The sequence below is a fragment of the Coffea arabica genome, chromosome 4e, assembly GCF_036785885.1.
Source record: "Coffea arabica cultivar ET-39 chromosome 4e, Coffea Arabica ET-39 HiFi, whole genome shotgun sequence".
NCBI lineage: Eukaryota > Viridiplantae > Streptophyta > Magnoliopsida > Gentianales > Rubiaceae > Coffea > Coffea arabica.
Window position 1 is genome coordinate 46844822 of NC_092317.1, and position 9753 is coordinate 46854574.

At 35.4% G+C, this 9753-nt stretch overlaps 1 protein-coding gene across 1 annotated transcript; it reads left to right on the forward strand.

Moving 5' to 3' along the window:
• Positions 1-2117: 2117 nt before the first annotated feature.
• On the forward strand, positions 2118-9288 carry LOC113741733 (probable methyltransferase PMT2). Its single transcript, XM_027269336.2, has 7 exons — positions 2118-2441; positions 3687-4335; positions 4509-4719; positions 5116-5404; positions 6308-6697; positions 8175-8252; positions 8602-9288. Exons 2-7 carry the CDS (start codon positions 3694-3696, stop codon positions 8831-8833), a joined length of 1842 nt encoding a protein of 613 aa, XP_027125137.1. The 5' UTR covers positions 2118-2441; positions 3687-3693; the 3' UTR covers positions 8834-9288.
• The last annotated feature ends 465 nt before the right edge of the window (positions 9289-9753 follow it).

Below are 9753 nucleotides of genomic sequence, written 5' to 3' on the forward strand. Positions count from 1 at the left end.
TAGCTCAAGTCGGGACAGGTTTCAGGTCACAAAAAAAAAATAAAAAAAAAAAAGAGGAAAAGAGGAGGGAGGAGGGTATAGTGGTGGTGGTGAGTGGTGTACATTTTTTTAAAAAATATCTAAAAAAGTTTTAAATTCTACCAAATACCCCAAAATGCATCTCAAAAATATCCCTCTCCCTCAAAAGACACCCCCAAAAACACCCCCAAAAATACCCTAATACATCTTAGATAAAAGTTTTTCAAATACAATAATGTTATAGTAAAATTTTGAAAAACAACCCCAAAAAATAACTAATCCATAAAGGGGACAGCTGCCTTTCCACACGTATTGTCTCTCGCATCTTGAAATAGCTGTCCCAGAAACCTTGAAGTCTAACTATGACCATGATGACTAAATTATAATTGATCATTTTTTCCCCGTCAAACTTTTATTAAAAGAGTCATGTTAAGAGCACAAACACCTGTAATCTACAAACTTAAGGTCACCTAATTTTGCAATACTACAAAAAAACTCCATTAAAAATGCTAATTTGTCTGTAACCCCAACATTACTTCATCTTCTGAATTCCTTTCTTCTCCCACTCCCCTCCTCTTTTCCTCTGATGTCTCTACCCTATCTTGTTGGTCTTTCTCCTCTTTCCTCCTTAACTAACCTAACATCTTTACTATTAATGACTAAAACTTATGCTGCCAACCAACCATGGCTGCAACCAGTAAAAATCGAGACACGATTTGCTTCCCTTTCCGGGTCGCCTCCTTTAAATTGTTAATGATTCAAAATTCAAACTTGCTGATATTCACCACAGCTAAAGCAATCAAGAGGCGAATTTCTTCTTTTTCTGAATTTGTATCTTTGCTGACTTCGGAGTTCATACCAAATAATAATCAAGACGTTTAAACATGTTTTCTAAACTTTTTCCAAGCATATGTCCCTTGCCATCAAAACCAAAGGATAATTGACAAAAGAAAGGAATCGGATGGAAAATCGAACTGAAGGAGGAAAGAAGGGCGCAACCAGGGAAGATCAGAGAGTAGAAATAGAATGCAGAGAGAGTATGGGGAGACTCTTTAACTCTCTAATATACCGTTTTTACCATCAGCCATTTTTCCCTCTTTTTATTTGGCTCTTTCTTTCCTTTTTTTTTTTTTTTGCCCTTCAAATCTTTATATTCATTTTTTTTTTTAACAAACTCTTGAAATTACAAAATCGGCAAAAAAATTCAACATCACATTAAGGATACTCTAATTTTACACTAATAAAAAACTATATCTTACGGCTTTTTGACTTATATTGATTTTTACTCAAGCTTTTTAGTTGTCATCTTTTTTGTATTTTTTTGATGACTACTTACCCTTTTGGAACAAAAAGAAGATTTGGGTTATGCAAAATATACAAAAGGATAAAAAATAAGAAAATAAATATATATCAACAAAAGTCAAAAGCGTAAAAGGTAGCCTATTATTACTCTAGAATTAAAATTTTTTTTAACGTGATGTTGAATTTTAGCCAATTTTGTTCTTTTAAGAGTTTGTGAAAAGACAAAAGCAAAAATATAAAGATTTGTAGGAGAAAAAAATTAACACTACCATATACAAAGGGAATAAAGGAGGAAGAGAGAGTTTGATGCAAACATTTTATTGTCACTTTATGTACTTTCATTTTTATCCATATAAAAATTAATTTTACTTTAATTATTTAAATGTATGTCGTCAAGATAACTACCCTATAAGCATTTCTTGATTTACTATTTAAACATATATATTTTTTCAATGTAACCACTCCTAAGCAATAACTACCAATATAGCAATAATCTAAAATATTAAAAAAAAAATTTAACAATAAAAATTTGTGTGTAAAATTCATTCACTATAAATATTATGCATTTCTTTATTGTACACATCATTTAGCCAAATCCTTCTAGTGGCTCTTATACACGTTGAGGGCCAGGGTGACTTTTTGTTTGTTCGTTTATTTTATTAAGTGAGGTGTGTCTTTTGTTATGACCTGTAATAATTTAATGTTAATTGCAGGTTTTGGGTAATTATTAATCTAATCTACAAGTAGTTTATTAAAATGATAGTAATCAAAAGAAAGAATATTTTAGAAGTAAGAGAATCCCAGTTAACACCTGAGGTGCCTGAGGGAAACATCATCGTACGTTGCACCTTCTTGTCTTGACTGACTCTTGGGAGAGTTTTCAATCCAATACGACTCAGAAACTCTTCGCGTCCCCTCGCTTTCCTCTCTCTCTCTCTCTCTCTCTCTCTCAAGCATTTTTTTTTCATTTTTTCCTCCTGCTTTTTATGTGGCAGAAATGAATTTAGTGGTGGACAAAAGTTGTCATTCTGGGATGAAGCATTCATCATGTGTTGCTGAATGCTGATTCATTTGGCCCCATTTTGAATTTGCTGACTTTTGCTTTCTCTCGTTTAACTCTTGTAAGATTTCTTCTTCTCCTTTCTTTTTCTCCAATTTGTCCAAGTTATGTTCATTTCTTGTTCCTTTTCTTGTGTTTTTTTTTCCTTTAAGGTAAATGCAGAAGATTAATTCTTGATGATTTTGTGATGCATTGGTCACAATTTTAAAGCAAATGGAGAAATGGGGTCCTTTCATTTTCCCTTTTCTTTGGCCTTATGGGATGAAAGTTTGTTAATTTTGAGGAATTATGATGGTTTACACAAAACTGTTTTGCATTGTTTTGGGTTGGAATTTCGAGATGTTGATGGCTTTTTGTGGTGAAGGTGCAACTTGTACTATTAGATTTTTTTCATTAATCTCTGATTTGATGGGTGAATTGAATGCGGCAGGTTAAGATGAAACCATATAAAAATCGAAAAAGCAGAAGAAGAATGAATTTGATGAATTGGGAATCATGTGTTCTTGTTTTTGCTGCAAACTTCTGATCACGAATATTGTAGCTTGGTTAGTTTGCTATTACATCAATGTACTCATGAGCTTTTGCGTAAATGGCTTTCAAATGTGGGAGTTTAATATCATAGTTTGGTTGTAGGACAGAGCTAGTTTATGATTTTCTGTGTCGTTAGACAGCAATGAAGACGGGATAAAGGATTTGAATATTGAAGATGGTCGTTGATGAATATTTTGATTGTGCTGTTTCTATGTAGCTAGAATTTGGCTAGTTTTTGGGGATTCAGGTTTCCAGATTAACGAGTTTAGTTGTTTGATTTGTTTGTTTAGATGTACTCCAACTGATATGCATGGTCAGTATACGAGGCTAGCAATGACATATTGGTGACTGAATTGATTTGTTCTTGTACCTTAACAGAAGATTATTATCCTCTGAACTACGAGTTTGTGCTTGGCTATATATTAAAACACCATCAGTTGTTAACTTTAACGCTATCTATTCTGATTTCATAAGGTAGAAAGATTGTTGAACTTCAGCTTGTAGGATGTGTCATGCTTTGTGGCAACTAGTGTGAAAAGATAACCGAAAGACAGCAAAAAATCAAAAATACAAAATAAAAGGAGACATTAGGTTTTATGATTTTGGCATCAGAGTTTGCCAAATTATTGTGTTCTATGTACCATGGAAATTGTTCCTCTTTATGTTTTCAGTCAGCCAATTCCTTCCTGTCTGATTAGACTGTTAGTTTGGTTTATGTGACACGCATTATTCTACTTGTTCCTCTTCTTAAATGTTTCAAGACAAAAACTGACAGGTGAATCATGGTGACCAAAGGGAATCCTGGAGACAATAGGAATAAAAGCTCGGTGTCTACGTTCATTGTAGCTGGCCTTTGTTGTGCATTTTTTCTTTTAGGAGCATGGCAAAGGAGTGGCTCTGGGAAGGGAGACAACATAGCATATGAGATAACAAAAAATGCTAAAGCTTGCAGTATTCTAGGCAATTTAGAATTTGAAACACATCATGGCAATAAAGCAGTTAATGATTCAATGTTAGAAGTTAAGGAATATAAGCCTTGCGATGATCGATATATTGATTATACTCCGTGTCAAGATCAAGCGCGGGCAATGACATTTCCTCGGGAAGATATGAACTATAGGGAGAGGCATTGTCCATCAGAGCAAGAGAAACTTCATTGTCTTATTCCAGCCCCAAAAGGATATGTGACTCCTTTTAGATGGCCAAAGAGTCGTGACTATGTACCTTATGCAAATGCACCTCACAAGAGCTTGACTGTTGAGAAAGCAGTTCAGAACTGGGTTCAGTATGAAGGAAATGTGTTTAAATTCCCTGGTGGTGGAACACAATTCCCTCATGGTGCGGATGCATATATTGAACAACTAGCATCTGTAATTCCAATAAATGATGGAACAGTTAGAACTGCATTAGATACTGGATGTGGGGTAAGTAATCAAGTTTTCTAATGTTGTCCAGCCATGATGCCTTAACAATTCTTACTTCCTCTCTTCTTTAATTTATCTTTTATTCTTTCTTTCATGCGTAATATGTTTATATGTTGATTTCATGTTCCTAGATGCACAATATTTGAATCTTTTGTTGCTTATTCTCATGCCAGGTAGCGAGTTGGGGTGCTTATCTGTTCAAGAAGAATGTTATAACCATGTCATTTGCACCGAGAGATTCACATGAAGCACAAGTTCAATTTGCTCTGGAAAGAGGTGTCCCAGCAGTTATTGGTGTACTTGGAACTATAAAGCTCCCGTACCCTTCCAGGGCATTTGATATGGCTCACTGTTCTCGTTGCTTGATTCCATGGGGAGCAAATGGTAAGGTGGCATATACAATCGATTTTGTTTCTGGAATAGCATATGATGGACGAGGTGCATTCAAATAATAGAATTGACTCATGAATATCCTTAGGGTGCTTCTTTGACATATGAAGCATGGCTTCTTATACGGTTAGGAGATTTATCTCTAATTTAGGTAGGCATAATTGATGAAAGTACAGTGAAGTTATTTAGTATTCATACACCAATCTTTTTCGCGTTGTAAATGTGTGAGGTAGTTTGGATCACACATGGGGATTTAGCTTAGGAAGATATTCAAGGGATTACTGAGAATTTGCTGTTTCTTTCATGGCCTTGGACATTATCTTTTGTATAAGATGTCCTATCTTCTTCTTCTTCTTTTTTCCTGAGGGAGAATTTAACTTGTCATTACAGATGGTAAATATATGATGGAAGTTGATCGAGTGCTTAGACCTGGAGGATATTGGATACTTTCTGGCCCTCCCATCAACTGGAGAAACAGTTATCAAGCATGGCAACGTCCTAAAGAAGAACTTCAGGAGGAACAGAGGAAGATTGAAGAGATCGCTGAACTGCTTTGTTGGGAAAAGAAGCATGAGAAGGGTGAAACTGCAATATGGAGGAAAAGAATAAATGAAGATTACTGCAGTCGTGGAGACTCTCGTGTTACCAAGTGCAGATCAGTGGATGCTGATGATGTTTGGTAAGATATTTGACTTCATGATCTCGTTATCCCACCAGACACTTAAAGCTGCATTTTCCTTTTCATTTCTTTACCCTGATAATGGATTGAGCTTAAGCACCCAAATCTTGTGCTGTGTGATGAGGACTTTTTAGTTGCTTAACCAAGTCCTTTGCATGTAGGTGTGATAGTCATATTCCTTATTTTGAAAACAGAGTAAACAGGGGACCTTTAAGTTCACGTTGACTTGTTTCAAGTCATTTGTTATACTTTCCTTTTGGCAACATAACAAAATGTTATGTAGGTGGGATTAGTTAAAGGAACAAAATCAACTTTCTCTTATTAAACCTCGTATATATCCCATAAAACAACTCTGTCTGCTGTTTCCTCTTTGCTGTACGCGTGCATGACATAATATGTTTCATTTAGATTGTCTAACAATGGATTTATTTTCTGTTAATGTTTATACAATTTTGACCTGTGTTGTTTAACTTTAGAGGGATGCTGTCTTTCTTTGCATATACGTTTGTTAATTTGCATATATCCATAAACAGTTGGTTTCTTTTGCATAAAGCGAGTAATTCATGATGGTTTTCAATAACATTTCTTTTGTCTTTTGTGAATTAATCTGATTTTGTGTGGCTTGCCAATTCTGAAGTATGAACTATGAGGGAGGTTAATCATTTTTTGGAGAAATTATACATAAGAAACTCATTTCATGTTAGTTTCCAGTAAATATTCTTTCAACTTACTTGCGTTTATTGTTGTCTTGATGACCTCTGAGGCCAAAGCAATTTTGGTAACAGATAATGATCAATCATTCTTCAATTGTATTGGTATAAAAGTTTGCAGCAACCATATTACTCTTATTTCAACCTTTTGCCTGTCTTCTTGTGACATAATACTTTTCTGTTACTTGGGCAGGTACAAGAAAATGGAGAATTGTGTGACACCCTATCCTGAGACAAGAAGTCAGGAAGAAGTTGCTGGTGGTGAATTGAAGCCTTTCCCGGAAAGACTTCATGCTATTCCTCCAAGAGTAGATAGTGGATCAATTCCTGGCGTGTCTATTGACTCATTTCAGGAGGACAACAGATTATGGAAGAAGCACATGAGTGCCTATAGAAGGATAAATAAGCTCCTTGATTCTGGGCGATACCGCAATGTGATGGATATGAATGCTGGCCTGGGTAGTTTTGCCGCAGCATTTGAATCCCCAAAACTATGGGTCATGAATGTTATGCCAACGATAGCTGACAGAGATACTTTAGGAGTAATTTTTGAGAGAGGATTGATTGGCATATACCATGATTGGTTAGTATCTCAAAAATTTGCATGTTTTGGTTTGTGCTTTAAGGATCTCAATGAAGATCCCTGATTGAGATTTGCAAATTTTAACAATTTAGATGTTTTAATGGGTTTTACACCTTACTAGTTTTCCTCAGATACAAGTTTCAGATGATCTTTTTTCTTTTTTTCTTTTTTCTTAGTTTTAATTGTATTATGTTTCAGTTTTCATTAGGTTGAAGCCATTGATTCAACAGATATCAGGTTTCAAATCAAACAGCGTTTGATTTTATACCTGATAGTTGAAGGACTAGAGTGCACTAGATGGTACATGTTTTAAGCAGGGCAAGATTGTGATTCATTGACTTTTTATATCTTCATGCAGCCTACGATGGGTATTATGTCATTCTTGATCTTTATCAATAGCTATACTTTGTTCCTAGAATACAGATTTTGCTTATGTACTTGGAGGGTATCGAGTCTCTAGATAGAGAAAGTGTTACTTTTTTAGCATTGCTACTTAGCAGAAGTTTTGATTTTGTTGGTGTCCTTTGAATTTCTAAGATTGCCATCCACTATGGAACTGATCCAAGTCTCACTGCCAAAATACACAAGTTGGTTAATACGTGTAAGTGGTGGGTATGTGACGGTGATCTGTTTTTAGCAAAAGTGCTCAAAAGATAGGGATTTGGTTTGGGAGGGGTTAGGTTTGGGATATTGAGTTTCACAGCAAACTGCATGTAAGCTCCTTGTCTATCAATGGGGAGAAAGGTTCTTAAAAGCAGATATGAGGTGTCGAACAACTTTTACAAGATCCTAAGAGTTCATAGATAATTAATTTTTTGAAATGGTGAGATATCTATGAAATTCATGGACAGCTAGCTCATTAAGCAGGGTAGCAAATTGAGCTGTCTATTTGTCTTGAGGCGAGCCAATATTCTTCATTTGTCTTTGGACAACTGCTGTTCAGTAACCTCTATTCTATGCTCTTTTCATTGCTCAACTTCATTTACTCTTTGGTCACTTTTCCTTCTAAATGAAGGAATGGTGGAAGGAGGAGAGTGGCAACTAAAAGTTGATTAATTATCATAATTACCTCTAGTATGTTATACATGCCTCTCTCTTTAAGGATGCTAAACATCTGCCTCCTCTAGTCAATGACTGCACTAGTGTGAAGTTTCGACATTTTAGGTCCCCCTACTCTCAGGCTTTCATGCAAAAAGAAAGAAAGAGAGTAAGAAAATTTTCAGCTTTCTTTTTTGTTAGGATTGATTGAAGTCAATTGTTAGCAAATAACATGAGGAACTTAGCTCCTCTAAGAACTTAGCATATGAACCTTCCACGATGTTTTGTTAGCTCGTCTAAAGTGGGAGTTTTTTAATGGACAATCTTGGTGCAAACCTGCAAAGAAATAGCTGCAAACTTATTCTGATCTGTTTGGCTCTACTTTTAATAACTCCTTTTCTCAATTTTTGTTTTTAATACTATTTTGCTCCCTGTTCAGGTGCGAAGCCTTCTCCACTTATCCCAGGACGTATGACCTTATTCATGCTGAAGGAGTTTTCAGCTTGTACAAGGACAGGTAAGTTCTTCAGGAAGATGGTCTTTTTATTTATTTATTTATTTTTGTAATTTTCATCATCTAACAGTTTTCGATTGCTGAAGATAGCAAAATGGTTCATTCACCATTTATTCCTCCAAAATAAATTGTCAGAAGAGTTATTAATACATGGAAGAACAAATTTTTTTTACATGTCATTGCATATTTGAGTATACGGCTGATCAATCCAAAAAAGAAAAAGAAGGAGCCCCATCTGGTTATGCATGTAATACATTGTCGTGCATGCTTTTTTCATGCACACTGCTGCAACTGAGCCTTTGCGTGATAGATTGGATTGTGAAAATTCCAACATGTATTGACATTTATGCAGATGTAATATGGAAGATATTCTTTTAGAGATGGATCGAATCCTACGACCAGAAGGAGCGGTTATACTACGAGATCATACTGATGTATTAACAGAGGTGAAGAGAATCATTGCAGGTATGAGGTGGAATATGAAAATGTATGATCATGAGGATGGCCCTTTGGTTCCCGAAAAGATATTAGTTGCTGTTAAAAAGTATTGGGTTGCTGGGGATAAAAACTCGACGTTTTCGTAGTGTTGCGATAGAGAAAGAGGATTGGTAACATTTAGCAGATATTACTGGCCAAGGCTTTTTTACTGCAGGTGCAAAGCCAAAACATTTTTGGACACGCAGCTTTTAAGAATTTAACCTTAGGGAGAAGATGGTTAGCTCTGTCGATAAATCATCAAGTTCACTTGTGTAGGTATAGACGAAGATCAAAGGATCTTGTCATTGTCCTATCATAGTTCCTATCATAGTTCCCTCTTTTGTTTTTAACGATATTTTCTTTTCTGGCCTCAGAATGATTTCTTTCCTTTAGTTACTGGCAGTTTTGGTCTCTTTGTAGCCCTTCTTTCAAAAGGAGGGAAAAAGGAGTAGGGATTCCACGTGCATATTTTCTAATCTGTGGTTTTAGTTCTTCTGGAAATGTATCATGTATAGTTCTTGCATCAGAAAAGAAGACAAATTACTTTGATTGCTTTGTGAAAGCTATCGTTCCAAGACTAGAGTACGATGCACTGATGTGTTTGGCCAGTTGTGGTGAAATTTGTTACCAAAATGGTACCCTGATGCACTGGAGCGATCATCATGCGTCATTTTTCTGGGAGAATTGCACAAATGGTCCTTAACATGTACTACCTTTTCTTTTCTCTCTTACATTTGACATGATACACTTTTGCTACCAACATTTTGGAAATACTACACTTTGGTCCCAAACTCCACATTTAGAAACTTTTTTGCCTAAAAGATCATGCAAACAGAATTTGCTAATGAATGGAGGTGTGTAAATTGAGATACATAGCATTACATCCAAGAACCCAAAAAAAAAAAAAAAGAAATATGAAAAACGCATTACAATCGGAAATTGGTAATTCATGCATTATTTTACAATATAAAAGAGAACGCCAAAGCCGCCAAGGTAAAATTGAAATTGTGGATTTGGTACAATCAAC